The following is a 21,701-nucleotide window of genomic DNA, read 5'->3' as shown; positions in this document are numbered from 1 at the left end:
ATGAAAAATTCAGGGCTTTTTTTCATTGTCAAGTTGGATGTAATGCACTAAGTCTGTATTGTTAAAAATGTTCGCCTAACGTGGTTGTCAAGAATGGCCGTAAGTTCGTTGTAGCAACAAACTACTTCCGCTGTCAACATAGTGCCAAGCAAGGCTATAATAGCCTTGATAACGACAAACAGGTAAGCTATCAATGTTAAATGTCTCGATAATTTATGCATATTTAATATCAAATATTTACGGATATAAAAACAATATTACATGTATACACACTTTTATCGATGTTATGATCGAGCACCTGTTATGTCAAGTTCATACATTCTCTATATATATAGAAATGTGTTTATTCAGAGTTTGAAGTTGTATCATAAATTTCGTATATGTATGAATACAATAATGTACAAATTATATGAATGATATTTTGCTTTATGAACGGTATCAGGTACCTTATATATATACATAAACATATGTATACATATATTTTTTAAAATAATAAAAACTACATGTAAAAAAAAAGTAGATACACGTAGTCAACGTTTTCTGATGCACGCGCATGATTAGATAAAACATACACCCCTCCATCCATCGAACAAGTCAAATGGGATTTTCCCCATCAAATTAACCCACAATCCTATTAATTTGACTATAATTACGGAATCAACACAATAAGGTATACATTTAACTTCCATATCACTGTTTATTTTCTTATTTTCAATTTTTACATTTTCCCATAAAAAATTTGTGTATGTAAATTTCATAAAAATCTTCGCTGCGCAAAAAAGCGTTTATTATGGGGGGGGGGGGCAGGAGCCCCCCCCCCCCCCCCCGATGCTACACCTGGGTATAATAATATGTTTCTTTCTTTACCAACTTTTTTCTACAGAAGCCATGGCTTCACTAGGAATAGATATGATTACCAAGAAGCCGAGAACGGCTAGGGATCCCTATACAACACTAACAGACACACAGATCAAGAACATTCCAAGGGTAAGGTTTAATAATCAATGTAGAAACAAGTATCTCAATCAAAATAGTCATGTTAACAGTTCTTAGATGCTGTGTCTATACTATGTCTGAACCTTTTAAATAAAATTCTAAATGAACTTGACCTGTTGATGAATATCTTTTTTGTAATTTTATCTTTATCATAGGATACGGGTGCTTTTTTCATGACACGGACGAAGAAACCTTACCCAGAGACAGGATGGTACCGAGACAGGTATGCCACTAACACAAACCAGCACCTGTTCCGTGGTCACAATCAGAAGGAGCCCTACTGTTGGGTTGACACCCAGTGGCAGCGGGATCCGCCCCAGCTCCACAACACATGCCGGATTGGCGCCTCCGAGAGATGGGGACCCGATAAAGTCGGTAAGAAATCATCTACCGTGCATATGTTATATAAAAAAAATTAAGAAAAATTAAACTTCTTTATACTATGCATAAATAATAGACAAGAGAATATACCAAACTAAAGCTTGTGTAATCCGTTGCACTCTCTATTATGACTGCACAAGAAATCAATAATTCTGACCTTTTGTTGTTGCTACGATTGTTTGACAACGTATATAAGTTCATTATGTGACTATATAGATCTTATTTTTGACATCACGTCTAGGTATATTACAGTAAAACATGGTGTGTTTTTTTAATGGACGAACAATTCAGTAGCTCTTTTCCTTTTCTTATTTTCTGCAAATCAAAGGGAACAGAACAATGCAACATTTCAACAAGCCCGAAGACCCAAACAGATTCCTTACGACCGAACTCTACCGAAGACAACCCACAAACTTGCCGGGACAACTCAACATGTCCTATGGCCGACCGGCGGAGGGGTACTATGCTCTCCGAAATCCCAGTAAGCATCTTGTTCAATCTTAAATTAACGTTAAGCATTAACTATATGATTAAATTATTGATTTTACCCTTTTTCGGATTTCAGACTCAACCACGTGGTTCGGCTCCTCAGTACCACTAAACAGAACTCAGATATTACAGGACATTAATCCGAAAACAGCGGCCGAATATGAACAAATCAGTCAGTTCAATGAAGATAGAACTCTAGATAAAAAGAACAAATACCCCCATTACTCTGAATATACGGACAGATTTACTGCCCATTCCAAAGTCGTGCCAATTCTCACAACGTAAGTAGATTACATGTTCAACGTGGTTTTGTTTTATAAATACTTTTAATTAATTTGATTGATACGTATACTAGTACATGTATTCATTTCCTCTTGAGTTTACTTTCAAGTAAAGGATACATTTGATTAAATATTATAATAAATTGAAATTATTGTTTTATATTCTAAAAGCGTCAATTGTCCTTTCATCTCAGATGATAAAAATTAAGGGATAAAAAATGCTACATACGCAATAAACTCACAATTCTTAATTTTGAAATGGCTGCAAATGTATTCATAAAGCATGTATACTAGTATATATGCAGATACATTATAATTAGGCTGAGTAAATATTTTGATAACATTTCATTTTCATATCGATATAAATATATCTATATTTTTTCCATAAACTGATGTTTTATATTTTTTTTTACTATTGAATTTCTCATACGTTTGATGTGTTAATTAACTCATTATTGAAATCATTGCACAGGGATTATTTTACTCCAGAACTTTACGTCAGGTATAAATTATACACAAATCATATGGTTGTTGTCAAGCACTTGGTGTTAAAAATCTGAAAACCTCTATATCTTCATACTGAAAGTCACAATGTAGAAAAAACGGAGGGCGGAAAATTATTGTTCACAATTAAAAATACAATGTACATTATATTACGATGTATAGCTTCATTAATCATGACTATTGGCTAATATTCCGAACTTTTCCTTTTTCGTAACTTCAATTTGCTTTTTAATGTTGTCTCATTGTAGTCACCAATTTTAGCGCCATTTTGCACAGCTAATATATAAAGCTTTGTTTTCTTATATATGTATATACATGTATTATTAACAGTGAGATAAACATCCAGATATCTAATTTACAACCATAGGTTTACTCTTTCGTAAGTTTGTATAAAAATATTGAAATGTATTTGTTTATTTTAGGTTACAACGACGAAAGATGTATCTGGAAGAAGCGTGATTAATACAAACAATTTAAATCAGCATTACCCGGCACTGTGATACATATATTGTATATATGGAAGAAATCAAAATATGTGCATATTCATACAATAACTTTTGTACTTAATAAAACACTGTACATTGTTTACTCTTAATGTGAATGCCTGTTGAAGATTATATCTCTTTATATTTGTTTTGTTTCAAAGTTCAAAGTTTATATATGTAAATTCTAATAAATAATTGAATGTATAACAATCTATTGAATTCATTTTTTTAACAATGTGCATAGTATAAGCTCGATTTTTTCTCAAATTCGCCACCGTGTTTCATTATATTTCACAACGCAAAGAGAGAGGGTACAACTCGATTTTGTGACATGCTCTCTTTTGAAATGAATGATCGATGAAAACAATTTTAGGGGGGCGGGGGGGGGGGGGGTGCTGCCATCTTGTACATAAAAACATTTCTTGAACTGGCTTGTTTCTGCCCAAAACTGTAACGAGGTTTTAAATGTTGTTTTGTATGCAAATAACCGTATATAAGATTTATACATATTTCCTTAAATAGAAAGGGAGTACATTTGTAGCAGTGCTAAAAAACATGTTACCGAATGTTACATGGGCGGAAGTTTAAAAAAAGAATGTTAGTTCGAGTCAGTTATTTATTTTTTAAATTTTTTTGCAAAGTTCGCTACCAAAATATCACGCAAGAACCACCAAAAATTTGTATTGTTTAAGTAGCCCCTTCGAATTTTTAAAACAAATCATACAATCTGCCTTGTCTTTCGCACTGTCTCATGCACATATTGAAATGGGGGTCCTCTCCTGGAGTTTCAAAGCTATTAAGTTTACAAAGTCAACGGATTGAACCCCTCTCCCGAAAAATTGTTATGTCATTCTGCCTATAGAGGGCAGGCTAAGGGTATACATAAGATTGGAACTCGCATCCAACCCCTGTAAAACAATCCCAGAAAACAGAAAACAGTCCCGGATCTGACCCGGTGTTTTGTTTCCCTGTCTCGACGTCCTCTATAACCCGGATGTTTCCATCATATCTACATGTATATAGGATGTAAATAGCTTTGTAAGTGTATTGTAAAATTGATTTAAGTTAATGAGAATATAAGACACATAACCTCTATCACCGTCGATGACCTTCCCTCCTGATTGTTAATTGTATCTTCAACAGCAATATGTGAATTCACATACATGTGTAAATATACATGTAGTTGCAAGTCAAGAGTCTTCTGTGCATGCTCAATCGATTCCAATGGATAATATGCATAATAATGGGTCTCGGGATGCGAGACCTTTTCTTAAAATTAATTTTACTATGTCAATTTAATAAATTTGAATTTTCTAGGGGTTCCTAGCTGAACCCACACCCCACCTTAGACCCGCGCATAAATGACAGTATCAAGGTTAATTAATTGGTCGAACAATTCTGTGATTATTTCAAACGAGAATACTTTGTTTCTGCCGTGTGAGGCCAATGCAATCAACAGTAACTTCTTTAAACCAGAGGTTTCAACTAAAACACTTCCTTCTGTTAAGTAGAAATTCAAATAAGTGTATGTGTGTACATCACGGTCTCCTAAGGGGATAATATAAAGATATTGCAGCATAAAACTGACAGACAATTAACATAAGAGAAGGATTCTAATTAAGTTGCTTTAGTGTTTGTTTGCTTTATTTATTAAAATATTGTACATACAGTAACTTAATTTAGGGTAAATACAAATATAGTCAACTTATTCTTACATTCCATGAAAAATTGTTTCTTGGTTTAACATATAATTAAATATATATAGAGAGAGAGAGAGAGAGAGAGAGAGAGAGAGAGAGAGAGAGAGAGAGAGAGAGAGAGAACACAATCCATTTACATGTATCATTATAAGATACCAGTTCGATACCCTTTCTCGGACGAGCAAAAGCAGGGTCTGTCTTTTCTGGATCCGATGGATAAAAGATATGACACATCAAGCCCCTACTCCTAATATTTAAGGACCCGGCCCTCCACACACACACATGTACACTTTTACCTGCATGGGGAAATGGTATGTTTGTGCCCTAGCTCTTACATTTAGGCATGTGATAGACCCTCCTTTCAGATTTGTGATTAATCTGCTATAATATATTCTGACAGCAGAAATTGGATTCTTTGAAATGAAACCTGAACAGAAACACTGAAATATATCCAAGATAAACATATATATTGTATATTTACTATGGTTATGTACCAGTAAAATCATTTCACGAGTATGTCTTCACTTCAATGATTCAAGGTAAGCTAAACTATAATGATATGTTTGTTACAAAACATTTCTTTATTAATATATATTCATAATATACTCGACCCTTTCAAGAACAGATGACAGATGATTTGGGGGGGGGGGGGTGCAAAAAAGAACTAGGATCCACCCTCAATATTTTTTGCATCTTAAAAGGATTTTGATATGTTTGTTAGTTGTCTGTAACAACCGATTGAAACATATCGGTTTTATAGATATCCACGGAAGAGCATCGTTGCTTATCCAAATAAATGTCAGTCTTGTTCTTAAATGACCATTTTAGGATATTTCTTTGAATCACTGCTACTCATGGTTTAGGCGCATGCGTGCACACTATTTCCTGTCAAGAAGAAGGAAGCGAGGAGGAGGGCGTCAAATTCAGTGTGTCCCACCCTTTCAATTTAGTGTTTTAACTTACTTATTGTATGTTATCTTCTAGGATTCTACAAGGTGAATATTCAATACCATTTGATCAATTGTTGTTCATATTTTCTATTGTTAGTGGCTTGTATTACTCATGTCGGCGTGTGTTACACACAACAAAACGCCGGTACGTTAAGCTGATTTCCTAGTTCTACTAGGCTACTTGATTTTGTGCCCTGGAACTGATCTTATCGGGTGTAATGTCCTTGTATTTTTTTAGATGGCATTTATGAGAAAGAGTAAGTTCCGCCACGTGTTTGGCAAGCCTCTTAAGAAGGATGATGGATATGACAATATACGAGTCACCAAAAATAGCTGGGATTCTCCCTTTTGCTCTGTTAATCCAAAATACATTGCAATCATCACAGAGTCAGCTGGCGGTGGGTCATTTCTTGTCCTGCCAATCAAGCAGGTAAAACCAATATGAATCATTTACATGTATGCATGTAGAAAAACAGTTCTATACATCTGTATCTTTTACATAGCCATACTACTGATAGAGCTAATATATTGGGAATTTCAGTTGCCAAGATGAATTGATATCTTGAGTTGCTTGATTAAATACAAGACACTCTCTGATAACTGCATGATTCCTTCAAAAGAAGGCTTCCTCCTACAAAACTTGAAAAACATTCAATTTTTTTCTACCACATATTCACACACTTATTAATGCAAGGGAAATTAAATTCAAATAACAAAAAGATGTGCTCAAGTTGGGTAATCATTTCAGTTTGAAAGAAAAAAACCCACAAAAAAACTGAAGGGTATACAAATCTACTTGTTAAGTGATTGACTTGCAAGTTGCAGGAAGTATTTTACTAGAGTAGTTATTATCTTTATACTTTAAGATTATACTTTAAGATTAGAATGTAATGATAGATTTGATCAGCATACATTAGATGAAATGAATACATGTATGTGCAGAGAAACTACAATTATGTTATAATTAAAAACTTTTGTTGCTAAGGTTTCTTGGTCTGCACAGTTGATATTTTATTTACTATACACTTTTGATGAATGTGTTTGTCACAACTTTTATGAAACAACGTTTTGAAATTTTTTCATAAATTTTACAAAATTAAACTAAGTTCAAATTTAAAATAATCAAATAAAATGCTAAGTCTTGTTAGTATGCACTTACATAAATGTTTTGGATGTTGATATTTCCTGAATTTCCTGAAGTACTTATCGTATCTACTTAAACATTATCATTTGTTTGGAATCGGATAGGCTCTTTCAAAAGTCCTATACAATGTATTGGAACATAAATGATGTACACATCTTCAACAAGACAAGACTTCAACAATTTAGATAGATACAAGCTATAAATTATATACATTCTATTAATAGTGGCAAATGCAATCTACATTTCTAGGCATTGGAGATTTAATGTTAGTTATTCTTAAGTAGTAGGTTGATTCTTCATCAGCGTGTGTATAAAAAACACCTTTTTTGTTTGGCATTTTCTATAGACCACCTTTAAATCCATTAAGATTGAATTCTTTTGAATAATACACCATACATGAGTGTTTGTGTATTGGGGTTCTATATGATACTTTAACTAGGGACTGTAATTATATCAGGGGCCATTCTCTTCACTTGAGGCAAACAATCGCATATGATACAGTGGCTTTATATTCTTCACTGTTCAGGCAGAATCAGCAATTTTTATTTATGCTGTATCATACACATCACTCTTAGCATACAAAACAAATCAACTTTGCATAAAAAGTTAATTTGCCTTTTAAAGTTTCTGAAATATCAATTTCATTTTTCTATTGTTTTCATACATAAATAAATCCTTTGTGTCATGGGGAAAAGGAGCTTCTTTTTTATGTGTAGTGACAGTGAGCAATAAATGAGTCAACAAAAGTTTTGCTCTGTAAAAATGACACAATTTTCAAAAGATATACAGATTGTGGGTCATGTGTGATTGAGCTTGTGTGCGACAGAGATTTTCTGATGTCTACACTTATCTCTTTTGTCCCTCACTTCCTGCCTTTATTTCCTCAACGACAGTTTCACCTTCCGCTTTCAAATTTAGTATCTTAAGTGGTGTTACAGTTCATATTGCAAGGAGTCCTTGATGTCATAACACTGGTATAATATATGGACCTTGACACCACAGGAAGTTATGTAGCTTTCTGTAAACCCTACAAATTAATAACATACATATGAAATGTTAATATTGGATAAATGCTTACATGTTGATGATAACTATATGAGTCAAGTTATATTCATTATTCAAATTTTCCCCTCTCCCTCCCCCATTTTAATCATGTCTCTATATGGAGATGGTCAACAGTGCAGTTGAAAAAAGGGCACATTTAAGTTTTTACATAAGTATTAAGTCAATGAATTTTTGGAAATATGCAATGCAATAAAATTAGATTACATATTTGAAATTATCAAAAGCAAAACTTTAATATCGCAAGATTTCCCGCTAGACCTGTGGTTGTAAAGTACATGTTTGCATAAGTTGATAATCATAGAAATATCTTGTTCAATGTTTGTTCTCTCCATGGGTGGATACTTTTTACTTTGAATAAAAGGAAATTTAGATTAATAATTGTTTTGCTTTGAATATGTGGCATCAACTAGTAATTTATGGGAGTGAAAGAGAATGACATTTTTGTTCACATTTATTTCCTGGTCTAATATAAAAGCATGGGTGTTTACTGATCCACTCCCTTAGTGGAAAATCAAGGAGATGGGTCATTATTATAATAAACAATAATTTACATTGATGAAAAATAGGTTTTGCATTTTGTATAGATGAAAATTTGCATGAAATACAGTAAGGATTTATTCATTAGCAAATGAATTAAGGTTAAAGGTGTGAATTTCAAGATCATCCCACACAAATTCTTAATTAGATCTTCGTACTTCATAGTGCAGAGTGTTAGTTTGAAGTCCACATTGAACAGATAATGATGTACATGAGGCTTGAAGTGCCTGTGATAAAGAGGTTTCAAATGCAAACATTACACGCACACCTTTAGCATGAAGGTTTTAAAAATCACCCTGGATCAGCATATTAAGGGGTTTCAACTGTTTGTGTAAATAGGTTTAAAAGTAACTCAACATGTAATGGCACATCTTATCAAACATTTCAACTATTTGAAAGTTTTCCAAGAGGTCATTGTGATTAAGGAAAGGTTAACTTGATCGTAAGAGCAAAAACAGTTGAACATGATATGCATGTATATATACTAGTGTAGTGTATCAATACTCCCTTTAGAGAGTGAGAGAGGGGAGGGATAAAGGGAGAGAGTACTAAGTACACAAATAAATTACACTCTATTATTGGCACTTTATTCCCTTAACAATAAAATCAATGTTTATAGCTGATGACTGGGTGTAGGGGGAGAGGGAGTTTTGTTGTCCTTGGGTGTAAGGTTACACTAGTCTGGTCAGTTTATCCCTTGCCTGCAGGTTGTCAAGCACCTCACATCTGTCTTGTAGCCTTGTACACATCTGAAGCCAATGAGGGGGAATTGTTTATGAGTCATTTTGACAGGGAGTGATGATTAGTGCTTGGCTACGGGCGCTGTGTGTGTACTTGTAGCGATATAATGATACTACTAAACACTAGTTCAGATGTCTGTTTAGAAAATGATTGGTAACCCAACCCTATGCAATAATTACATGAGAAGGAATTTGGGCTATTTTCTGATTCTTTTATTAGATTATAAATGTGCATAGCTAATACATATGCATTGTTATAGCGGTAGACTTATTCACTGAGTAAATTATTTCATCACAGGTGTATGATCATGTGTTAAACAATTTTAAATGCTAGTTTTGATAATTTTATGAGTAAACATCACCTCATAACACATTGACACTTGCCTACACAGAGCATTAATTTATGCATTTTATTGCACAGAAATGCAATACAATAGGCATTTAATGTATAGGTGTTGCTTTACTTGCTCATTCAGGTGTGATAGAATAAAAACAAAAGATGTGAACCACTGGGTCAACACCTGAGAGAGAGAAGAGAAAGAGAGAGAGAGAGATCCATTTATTATTATGAATTATCTAGTCCGATGCCCCGTCTCGGACAGACAAAGGCCTGGGTCTGTCCTTTTTGGATCCAATGGATAAAAAAACAAGCTCTGCTTATGATATACTATATAATTAAGGACTCAGCCCTCACCCAACCACAGGGAGAGAGAGAGAGGGAGACGGAGGGAGGGAGATTTTATTACTAATAATTTAAGTATCTGCTAGTGCATTACTACCAGAGAGTTAGTGGAAAAGTATTTCAATTTTTTTTACGGAAAATATTTCAGACTGGCCGTGTGGAAATGAATCAGCCAGTTGTTGATGGACACAAGGGCCCAGTACTGGATATTGCTTTCTGTCCCCACAACGATGATGTCATAGCCAGCTGTTCGGAGGACTGTACGGTCAAGGTGTGGCAGATCCCAGAGGGGGGACTGACCCGGAATCTGACCGAGCCTGTGGTAGAACTGGTCTCCCACATCAAGCGTGCCTGCATCGTCACTTGGCATCCCTCTGCTCAAAACATTCTTCTCAGTGCTGGTATGGTGAATACCTCAGAAAAATTTTATTTTTAACTTTCAGCATGTTGGGGGTTAGAAAATAAATTAACATTAAAAGTACATTTTCATGATGTAGAATAAACATATGCACATGTTTTATGCTGGAGCACTTGTGAAATTAATGAGTTTTGAAATGTAGTGGCAAAGATAAGTAAAACTAACAAGTGTTTTGGAAGAGGAGAAAGGAAATTGATCAAGGGTCTAATTGGTTTAGTGAAGAAAATGCCTGTTCTTTCCAAAGTTAGCTTAAATTAAAGCATCTTCAATATGCTAAAGTTAAACCTGGAGAAAAATAATTGACAATACATGTTATTTCCTGTACACACAGAGTGGGACACAGCTAGTTTTAGTTCTTTGTTTTAACAGGTGCTGATTCCAAGATTTGTATATGGAATGTAGGAACAGGAGAGCTCTATGTTGAAATCAACCTTCCAGACCTTATTTATTCAGCCAGCTTTAGCTACAATGGCAACAGATTCGTCTGTACCTGCAAGGACAAAATTCTCCGTGTTATCGATTCACGAACAGGAAAAGTTATTAAGGTAATCATAAAGTGCAGACAACAGTTAGATTTATACTTCAGTAGGTATAGAAAAATTATTTAACGTGCATTTAGGGTACAAACTAAAGTGTATAATTAAATTAAAAATGTGAAACTAGCTATAGATTAAACTATATAGCTATAGATTACTTGACATCATGAGGATTGTTAAGGAGTTTTAACTGCAATTAACAAGCTACAATGTAAACATTTTTTCTATAACTCTGCACTAAGAATTTCAAGCAATTCGAAAAAAAATAACCTTGATAGGGTCTTCTCCATTGTATTTGCCAGAATTTTTCCAAGTTAAGTTCTTCAAGCTTGTCTGGAGTTGATCAAGCTTCTGATACTTCCTCACTTTTGGTATTGAAACTTGAAAACACTGCATAGCAAACAATTGATATTGTGATCTTCATATTACCTTGGTTTCAAGGTCAATATGATGTGTTGCTTTCTAGACTTTTAACTTTTACTCTGTGAATAAAGATGATAAACAGGTAGAAAACTAAACCTTTATTCACAATTGTATGTTCCATTAATGGCTTGAACATCTTCCTGCATTTAAAATAAGTACCCGTTCACCTTGATTGAATAAAAAAAGTCTTATGACTGCAATAATCTTTTTTACTCAATCCTGATAGCTCATATGAAAATGAAAAATTATTAGGAAACAGGGAAATAAATGTATTTGTTAATCTTAAAGATGTTATTTGATTGTGCAGCAGTTTATTGTATGAAATGCATATTCTGTATTGTGACCCTTTTATTCCAGGAAACAAAGGAACCTTGCCATCAGGGATCTAAGCCCGCCCAGGCTTTATACCTCAAACATGACAAGGTCTTCACCACAGGATTTTCAAGGATGAGTGAAAGACAATATGCATTGTGGGATGCGGTATGTTATTTTAGTAATTTTACTTGAAATTTCTAAGATTTTTGTCTAGAGATAAGTAAAAATGAAGCTTATTTTTGAAATAGGATAGCTAAAGCAGAGAGTCCTTTTTGATCATTATTATATATTTTTACATGGAAAATCTTTAATGAATTTGGGCACTTGCAATGTGTAATGCCTGCAGACAAGGGTAGGGGTCATGGTTAGACTACACCTGAATAAAAAAAAATCCATATACATGTACTAATATTCTGTCTATAACTCTCTTATGATAATATCCAAAAATATTGTTCATACCTGATGATTGTTTCATCAACAATGTATACCATTTGATTATAGTTTTTTTTTTCATAAAAAATGCTGACTATGGCATCATGATAGGAATAAATGTGATTTTGAAAAAAAGTCCCATAGGATTTGTTAATTCCTTTGTAAGCTATTGTTTCAGTAACTCAGTTTGCTTCCATCTTTGGCACAGACAGTTAATTCCATTCAATCTTTGTTACAGACAATCTATGTTACAGACAGTTTGTCAATGCCATATTCTGCAGTTGTTCTGAAGTATTAGAGTGTGTGATTTTGTTTTTTCAGAATACTCTGGAGCAGATGAGTTTGGATGAGATTGACCAAGCTAATGGAGTGTTAATGCCGGTGTATGATGGGGATGTGGAGATGATTTATCTCATTGGGAAGGTAAAGCTATTACAACAGACATACACAAAACTAATCAAAGTACTTCTACAGGTGGGATCCAAGATTGCACCTTCTTTGGCATGATTTTAAGTTTTCTCAACTTATATACTTCCAAGAAATGTCATTATTCACTTATACTGCAAAGCTGAGAGCCATTACATTTTTGTTTATTAGCATCATATATAATTTTTGATCTGTCGCAAAAGAAGGTATCTGAATGACAATGGAGTTGATAATATGTATAATGCATTTGATGATGTTCCATGTGTTGTAGGGTGACAGTATTATCCGGTACTATGAGATCACAGATGAGGCCCCCTATGTCCACTACTTGTCCCTGTACCAGTCCAGAGACCCCACCCGAGGCTTTGGGGTCATGTGCAAGAGAGGGCTGAACATCAACAACTGTGAAATCATGAGGTACTGTGTTTGGGGTATTTTCTTAAGCTGAAATATTTTGTATGAATGATGTTATCGCATTCATGGTGACATGTTCATTAAAAACATTTCTCTATCTTGATGCAAAAGGTTTATTTTAACCATTTGATGCTTAAAATTGGATGGAAGTTTTAGTGCTAAAAGTTTTATTAAGAAATAAACCTAAAGAGATTGAATTTAGTTATTATCTAAATTAAGGTAGTCCATCCATAACTAAGGTGAATTTAACGATTTTGATTGATCTATACTACATCAAATACATATTTTGAAGCTATTATGAGGCTGACATAAACCAAACTTGGGTGTATGTATATAGTCAATTAAATGAACTTTTTGCACTTAAGACTTTTTTAAAGAGTTGTCTGCCCTTAAGGAAAATTTTTAAAAATCATGTTCTTAAAATATGTATGGTAAACTATGAATTATTTTAGTATATTAGATGATGGAGAAAGCTTTTGCAACTTTTTACCAAGAGAATTTGTACTAAAGAATTATATTTAAAAATGCATTTTTCCCATAGACTTCAATTTTAACTTCAACATGTGATAAATTTATTAAAATTAATTTTTTTTTAAAGATTTCAAAGGTGAAAATTTATTATTTAATAAACTCCTTAAAATCACACTAAGATTTTAGTGATCAAACTTGCAATTTATTACATATGAAATATGATAGTTATGGATGGACTACCTTAACATAATTATGGACATTTTAAATGTTTTACTATTTATTACTGATACAAATCGTGTTATAATTTATGCAACATTGGTGAACATTAAATGTATTATTAAATTAATATGAACTATATATTTCAATAGAATATACAAATTGCTGAACACCGGCACAGTTGAAGTTATTCCATTTACAGTGCCTAGAAAAGTAAGTAAAAATCCCCTATAAGCAATGAAGCTAGAATGAGAGCTTGATTTTGTCTGCCTGTGAGTAATGATGGTGTGGTTATCTGGGACTGCTTTCTTTGAACAGTCTGAGCTCTTCCAAGACGACATTTACCCAGACACAGCCAGTGACCAGCCAGCTATCAGCGGAGAGGACTGGTTCCGAGGGGTAGATGCTGACCCAGTTCTGGTAGGCTGCTAAATATTGACCAATTAATGATTAGTTTGTATCCATCTGCCAGGATATTATTTTTACAAGCAAAATACTGGTTTAAGCACAAAGATATTTTTTTATAGACATTATATTACTGTTGAGTTTCTTTTTCCCATGATTTATAGGTAAATAATGAAATTTAAAAACCTCAAAAACTGAAATGTATTGTTTCTCAAAACCCACAATTTTGCAGTAGTTCTATAAGAAGCAACTGAGAAACATGGTCTGCATTATAATATTCAAATGACTGATTCATTACTGATGAGCAGATTTTTCATGTAGTTTTGTTTTAAAAATATATAATTGAAGTTTATATACCTTGTAACAGGTTTCTTTGAAAGACATGTTTGCCTCTGAAATGAAGGAACCAGCAAAAGTGGTCATCAAATCAAATATTTTGGACAAAAAAGTACCAGCCACCCCCTCCAGGCGGTCTGAAGAAGTGGCCTCCACCCCCCAAGCAAAGACTGCTCATTCTGTCGTCCGCCCAGCATCAGAGGCAGCCCCTGCAGCATCAGGAGCTGGGGCTGAACTTCCCCCTGTAAGTAGACCGGTAAAGCATGCCCAAAAAGAATGACCTCTATATACAAGATTTGTATCTCTCATTACACGATATATGGAGAAAGGAATGTTTCATTCAGACTTGTAAAATTACCTTATCTGACACATAGGAAAATGAAACTACTCCTCCTCCTCCTAAACCTTCGATTGGCCCCAAACCAGGATCTAAATCAGAACCAGAGGTAAAGATCACATGCCCATAGCCAGAAAAAGTACCTCTCATTAATCCCCATACCTATCCAAGATTCCAAATGCACATGTTTACTAAGATAGGATGTTAGGGATGTTTGCAATAGGTTTAAAATCACATTATGAAAATTGAAAAAAATTATACTTAGTATATTTTGTTCAATTTTAAAACACTATTAAAAAGGTTAAAGATAGTGGAACAGGTGGTCATTTGACTAAAGTACTTTAAGGTTTCTGTGCATGATAGTACCCAGATTCCATGCATTTACTACAACAAAATCCAGCACCCAGTGCATGTTTGTAAGCAGGAAAAAATGAGTTTATTAAGTACATTCTTGGAGCAATTTTAAGGTACAGGTAAGAATTTTCACATGAACACATGCCTGAGTGAATAGGCAGATCAAATACTTTACAAAGACTGAATCTATTCAATGTTCATACAAGGCATACAACTGTTTAAAACATGTTGCTTATTATACATGTATATGATATATAAAACTGTATAAGTAAGGTTTAAAATCAAGCAAGAACTAATCAATGAGCGTCAAGTAATTTGGTTTGATAAAATGTACATGTACTAGCTGTTTGTTGCCACATTTGGAATTCCGATTGAGCTTTGAGAAGTGATAAATGCCATGATATCATACACAAGGGTCACAATGATAAACCTACATCTACCTTCTTTTTCACTAGTAGGTCAAATACTGTAGTCAAAGTCCATACATGATATGACCCTCCCACTCTTACCATATACACTACAGTAAAGTTATCATAGTTCATAGAATGACCTCTGTATATATACACCTTTTGTTTCTTTAATTATATATTATTGAGAAAGGAAAAATATTGATGCATTCAGAATATGTTAAATTTGCCTTATCATGTAGGAAACTGTTACTTCTCCTCCTAAACCTTCGATTGGCTCCAAACCAGGATCTAAATCAGAACCAGAGGTAAAGATCACGTGCCCTTAGCCAGAAAAAGTACCTCCGATTTCCTATTCCGTTTAAATCCTCAAACCAATCCAAGATTTCAAATTCAGATTATTTTTACAAGTGTTATAACAGAGGCAACACAAGATTTTTACACTATAGTTGTGATAGTTTTAAAACCTCATATCTAATTTTGAAGTGAAAATAAGAAATAGAAATGCATATGTACAATATTACTCAATTAAAACATCATTTAGAATGTGATAGTTTAGGGAATAGGAGATCAGCTGCTAATATAACCTACATGTAAGTACTTTGAGATTTCTATGCATTATAATACCCAGACTCAATGCATTTAAAACAAGAATCCCATAAAGTACCGTACATGTTTAAAAACAGGAATTCAGGAATTTATAAAGTTCATTTTTTAATTAATTCACATAGCCAGGAGTCTGTGGTTGGAAAAGGTACTAAATCTATCTTTACAAATGAACATTTAACTTACTGGATAGACCAATGTATTTCTTTGTGAAGACTGTTTCTTCAGTGTCCATGCAAAGTGTTTCAGAAATGTTGATGTGAAAGTTCCTTATAAATTAACAATGAACTAGAATCAACAAAACATGAATGTTCCAATATTTCAATTATACAATAAAATATTTTAGATTTTAGATTGTCAATTAACATGTACTGGTAAAAGTCACATTTTGGATTTGTGTTGAGTTTTCAGGTGATACAGATGCAATTCTTGGATATTATATTCATGTTGATAAAGCTTCCTCGACCTTAAATTTTTTCACTGTTAGATCTAGTGCTATAGTTAAACTCCATACATACATGTATATATGACACCCAACCCCACCCCTCTTTCCCATTTTCACTAAATTATTATAAAAACTAGTTTAACTCGGACGTACATGTATGATGTAATATCATATGTAGGTAATATATTCTAAGTAGAACACGTATATATGTCAATTAATCCATCATACTATTGTAAACCACAAACCCACGTGGAATGCATAGCGGTCAGTGATGATATGTCTCGGTAGCAAACCACAATTGAATTGATACATGTATCTATATCAAAGTGTTTCACCCATTTTTCACCCTTTAGGGCTTTGATCCACAAGGAATTTTAGAAGATATTAGAAAACTGAAACTTATAGTAAAAGCCCATGAGCGACGAATAAAAACACTGGAGGAAAGAGTGGCCCAATACGAGGCTCCGTCGACAGATGAGGACGGCCTGGGAGAGACCTGCTAAGATGTATAGTGCCTGGTTGTTTCCCCCCGTTTGATAGCTTGCTGTTGTAGAGGCACCCTCTCGCCAGTAGTCTGGTTTTCTCACAATCCTGCTTCACCCAACTAACTCTTATCTTCCATCCTCACTGCCGAACCCATCACATGTACATGTATGTCACCATGAATGCAGTGTCCTTGAAATAAGCAAAAATGTTTATGATGTGCAAGTTTATATTGTCTTATTATGCTACTTTACAAGATGAACAAGGATTTTTGGTTTCATGCAGTGAGGATTTAAGATCTCGTTATTTATACAGGTTAAATGGAAATGGTGTGGCAGTAGAGTAGAGAACTATACTATAGAGTCTAGAGAACTAATTGTTATTTTGAAATATGCTCAACCACAAAGTTTCAGCCTCCTTTTCCTATGATCCACATTCAACCTGTTGTATGATTCATTTTTGTAACACTTACCCACTGGACCTTAGACATGCAGATAATGTACTGTTACATATTGTGTATAACTCAGATCCTTGCACGTTATGCACCATACCATGCTGTAATATTGTGGTTGAAAGTATCTCAAAATTTTGTATTGACTCACAATGTTTAATTCTTTCAGGTGAATTGATAACAGTTTACGTTTTGTGATTCCTAACCATGTTGATACATGTAACATCACTGATTGTGCACAACTTTCTAGTGTTGGGTATTTTGGGAAAGTACACGCTGATATATTTTGCTTAAGCATTCATATGTGTGGTATCAGGACTAAACAAGCATTGGTTCGGTGTCTTTTTAATGTTTATCAAATGGGGACTTGGTATCAAGTTAATAAAACATTAGTTTGCTACAAGATCATATTACACTAATTCATGTATTAGATGTGACTGCCTTACAGAGAGAGTTCATTATCCATATGTGTTTTTCTATTCTTATGAATAGGAAAGCTTGCACAGCATAATCATTTACTTATAATTTGCACACTTTCTTTGATTTTACCAGGTTCTTTAGTTACTATTTTTTGTTGATTTTCAAATAATTTTAAGATTTCGTCTTCTTTTCATTCATTGTATGTTATTTTCATTTTTTGTAAAGTTTCTGGTTTTTAATAAATAAAAGTTTTATAAAATATATCTACCATATTAATTTGCTTTGAATGTAAAGCTGACAATCTGTACTATGAAAATTATCACTGTGATTCATTGTTTTTCTAATAGGGTGTGAATATTAAAGACATATTGGAGGATGTAAAACAACTGAAGAAAACTGTCAAAGATCAAGACAAGAAAATCAGACAGTATGAGGAGAGGTTATCTGCCCTTGAATCAAGTAATCCAGAGGATGCCGATAAATAAATCCGAAGGGCCGCAGGACTCAGTATCTTGATTTTAAGAAGTAGTCCAATCATGAAGCAATAAATAGGCAGTGATTTTGATTGAAAGTTGCCATAAAATATATAAAATTGTCATCACCAATACTCATTTCATTTAACTTATGTAGTCTGTCACGGATGTGTTCTCGCAAACGACCAGCTCGAATATTAATACCCCACCCACAGAAAACGTTGAAGAAAAATTTAAAAATATTTCCTTATAACATGTATCACTATGAAACCAAATTCTCAATTATTTTTCTGCCCAATCGTGAAGATTCAGGGGTGTTTATTTGCATATTTTTAGTTTTTTGTGTTCTGTAGGTTTTTTTTAAAGCTCACTTTTATAAGTACACTGTAACTTACCATTCTCTCAGAAATCCACATGAGCTCCCTTAACTTCTGCAGTTACTTTGAAATGTACTTGCATAAAGTTCTGATCTTGTACATGTATTTACAATGGAGGAATTATTCAGAAATATATATATTGTGTAGTAAGAGTGGGCTACACATGACAAGGCACTAAAAGTGACTCAATTATGGAAATATACAGCAGATAAAGCAGGTACCTTGTAGCTGAAATTTGTATAGGCAGCAAGTACTTTTTATACTGAGGATATTGTAATTAAAAAGAGGTAACCTAGACAGGATGTTGGGTGTATGTACATGTATATATATCTACATGCTAGATAGATAGATAGATATGGATAGTGTGTTTGTGCAAAAATTTTAAAAAAAAAATTTGAAAGGTGCATAAGTTTTTTTGTATTTAGAGCTGAAATTGTCATATTTATATTGTTTAGCCATAAGATTAAACTTTGTTTCTCAAGTGATTGTTGTCAAGTGCTGGACATGACTGCTTTATTTAGGTAAATGTCAAAATAAGCTTATTTTCTTTTCTATTTATTTTTTTTAGTGCTGCATTCAAAGTGACTTGTATCAAGTTAGACCGTTCCTTATTACCCCTCTTTGATTCGAAATGGTTTTGTGATGAATTTTTTTTCCACATTCCACTTCAGATTCATTATGGGGGTGTAGTTACTGAAGGAAAAAGTCAGGGACAGAGAAAGCAAAAAAATTTTCCTCCCTTTCTGGAGAGAAGCTCTACCAGTCTGTAGCATCCAAATAATGAAAGCAAAGAATTATTTTGCATGTTTGGTCATTTGTGTGTTGCTTGATATTACTACATTTCGCATGGTGTATTTTTTTCACTGGGGCAGATAGGAAAGGTATGATACAAGGAGAGAAGTTTTTACTGAAAACAGTAGCTACATTTAGTTGACATGGGTCCCATTCTCTTGCATTCCACTGTTTATCTGTGTGCTTTCAGTGTAGTTTTTCATCCTATATTCATTGCTACATCTTGTTTTTAAGAAAAAAAAATTATAGTTAAAAATGCATTCAATTTTTAAAACTTTTTTTCTAGTCTCAAGGTTAGGGAATCAAAAGTTTCCCTTTTTCCCCTTCTAAAAAGTGCCAATTAGTAGCATTGTAGAACAAAATTCAACTGTAGGGCCTCAATAAAGACTAAATTATTACATGCATTATGTGTTGCACATTTTGGAACAGAAAAAAGAATTTGGTTTGTTCCACGGAAATTCTAATTAAAAAACCAGTTGTACTGCTGATGTGTAGAAGTGTTGGTTGTTGTGGTTCACCATCATGCCAGCCCACAGCTGTTGTACTGTCATGTACTTTGTTAGATGCATCATCCAGGAGCGCACGCTCAAACTGCCAAAGACAATTACTATATATATATATTATCTGTGATTGCTAGCAACAGATCAACAGCTTACCTTCAATACTCAAGGAGCAGTAAGCCGGACCCCCTCCCCACCTCCACCCAAACCTCCCCCCCCCCCCATCCCATTAGGCACATAGACTGCCCCCCTCTCCTACCTTGGATAGTGACTTAATATAAATCAAATATAATGTGATCTGTGGAAAGCTGCATACTCTTAAAATGCAGAATAATATTTCTTTGATTTTTATTTCTATTAAATTGTTAATTATATTTCAAAATAGGTGGTTTACTGTTCCTTGAGTACTGGTACCCTTCTTTTTATTTTTATTTACATGTAAAAGTTATATCTGCTTTTCTATGCTATCTTTGACGGTTCAAAGCAGAGTTACTATAAGATGTGGATTTGTGACCGATTGAACATTCCTCGTAGTAGTACACATGTATCGACACAGCTATTATTATCTTAAGTATCTGTTATTGTTAACGACTGTAGAAGCAGATGAGGTATTTGTTTTTGTGCATTCATTTATATACATGTGTATTGTGCTGACTTTACCAGTATGTTCTTTGTTATTATCTTTTTTTTGTCTAATGTTTAGTGTCATTAAAGTATTGGGAAAAAGAAAGTATTTGTGCTAAAGTCTGCTGTAGTATTAGTCACAAAGAATTCAAAATGTTGGGTTTTTTTTTATTTAAACAAAGCAAACTTACACTTGGTTCCTATGTGACAATGTCTCTTTTTTAATACTAATTATTAGCTCAGATAATAAAAAAAATTGAAAAAAAGAACAAGATGATACCATTTTTATATATTAACTTGTAATGTGCAATTCAAGTATTTAATAAACTATTTCATATTCTCACTCGACGTGTGTTGTCTATGTAGAGAAGTTCTGCCTATTGATCGTGTAGATGCTAAGTAACGGGTGAAAACTGTGAACTAAGTGCGTTAATGATACGACTCTGAGTGGAGACGGGTGATATTGTTCATCCATCTACAGTGACCTTGGTCCAGGATGATGGACACTTGGGCATCGTTACTTTATCAGGTGATATACCCAAAATATCATATCAAAAACTGCAAACTTATGGTTTTTCCTAACATTCCACATCCAGATCCGCGCCATTCCAAACTGTCGATACCTCCATATTTCTTGGGAAATAAACAACAGAAATAGCTCTAATATTATGTTTTTTTGCTTATAGAGCTGTCGAAAGTTAATTCTAAGTTTAACGTAACCCGCGCGAAGGTTTGGGAGAAATTTTGTTTTAGAAAGAAAAAAAAAACCCTCTTGATTTGATCCTTCCATTTTGATTTATAATGCAATCTGTAGAAAGTCGAAATGTTTAGAGCATATTATGGACTATTGAAATCAGATGATCAATGGGATTGTCAGAAAAGATCATATTACAGAGGTAGCTTTATATTAATACTCACTGTATTTGTATTGATATAAATGGATAATATTCATTTGTTTGAGAAATGTTTGTTTTAATTTTGTCCCTCTTTCTCATTGATTCGGTATTCTGAAGTGACGTTAAACGTAATATTGAGTTTGGGTGGCCTAGATTTTGAACATTAGCGAAAATTGGTCAAGGCGTCAGA

At 33.7% G+C, this 21,701-nt stretch overlaps 2 protein-coding genes and 1 long non-coding RNA gene across 8 annotated transcripts; 2 read left to right on the top strand and 1 right to left on the bottom strand.

The window, feature by feature from the left end:
• Positions 1-25: 25 nt before the first annotated feature.
• LOC105329767 (uncharacterized) lies at positions 26-3,237 on the top strand. Of its 2 annotated transcripts, XM_011431175.4 has the most exons (7): positions 26-182; positions 884-987; positions 1,152-1,371; positions 1,706-1,858; positions 1,943-2,147; positions 2,620-2,649; positions 3,074-3,237. In XM_011431175.4, exons 2-7 carry the CDS (start codon positions 889-891, stop codon positions 3,108-3,110), a joined length of 744 nt encoding a protein of 247 aa, XP_011429477.2. In that variant the 5' UTR covers positions 26-182; positions 884-888; the 3' UTR covers positions 3,111-3,237. The 2 variants fall into 2 exon arrangements, with proteins under 2 accessions (XP_011429477.2, XP_011429478.2); XM_011431176.4 differs by lacking the exon at positions 2,620-2,649 and having other exon boundaries at positions 27-182.
• A 2,461-nt stretch (positions 3,238-5,698) lies between these two features.
• LOC105329765 (coronin-1C-A) lies at positions 5,699-20,958 on the top strand. 5 transcript variants are annotated; one of them, XM_011431171.4, is made up of 14 exons: positions 5,699-5,831; positions 6,025-6,216; positions 10,103-10,355; positions 10,742-10,917; positions 11,689-11,811; positions 12,400-12,501; positions 12,776-12,921; positions 13,758-13,818; positions 13,924-14,025; positions 14,378-14,590; positions 14,721-14,792; positions 15,687-15,752; positions 16,849-17,001; positions 18,197-18,338. In XM_011431171.4, exons 2-13 carry the CDS (start codon positions 6,025-6,027, stop codon positions 16,996-16,998), a joined length of 1,656 nt encoding a protein of 551 aa, XP_011429473.1. In that variant the 5' UTR covers positions 5,699-5,831; the 3' UTR covers positions 16,999-17,001; positions 18,197-18,338. The 5 variants fall into 5 exon arrangements, with proteins under 5 accessions (XP_011429473.1, XP_019923432.1, XP_011429474.1 ...); XM_020067873.3 differs by lacking the exon at positions 14,721-14,792; XM_011431172.4 differs by lacking the exon at positions 15,687-15,752.
• LOC136273934 (uncharacterized) lies at positions 14,378-16,855 on the bottom strand. Its single transcript, XR_010712155.1, has 2 exons — positions 16,237-16,855; positions 14,378-14,775 (listed from the first exon to the last, which is right to left on the bottom strand). It is a non-coding gene; the product is annotated as an uncharacterized lncRNA (long non-coding RNA).
• Positions 20,959-21,701: the final 743 nt, after the last annotated feature.

This window comes from Magallana gigas, chromosome 3, assembly GCF_963853765.1.
Source record: "Magallana gigas chromosome 3, xbMagGiga1.1, whole genome shotgun sequence".
NCBI lineage: Eukaryota > Metazoa > Mollusca > Bivalvia > Ostreida > Ostreidae > Magallana > Magallana gigas.
This window is presented reverse-complemented; position numbering and strand designations above follow the sequence as displayed.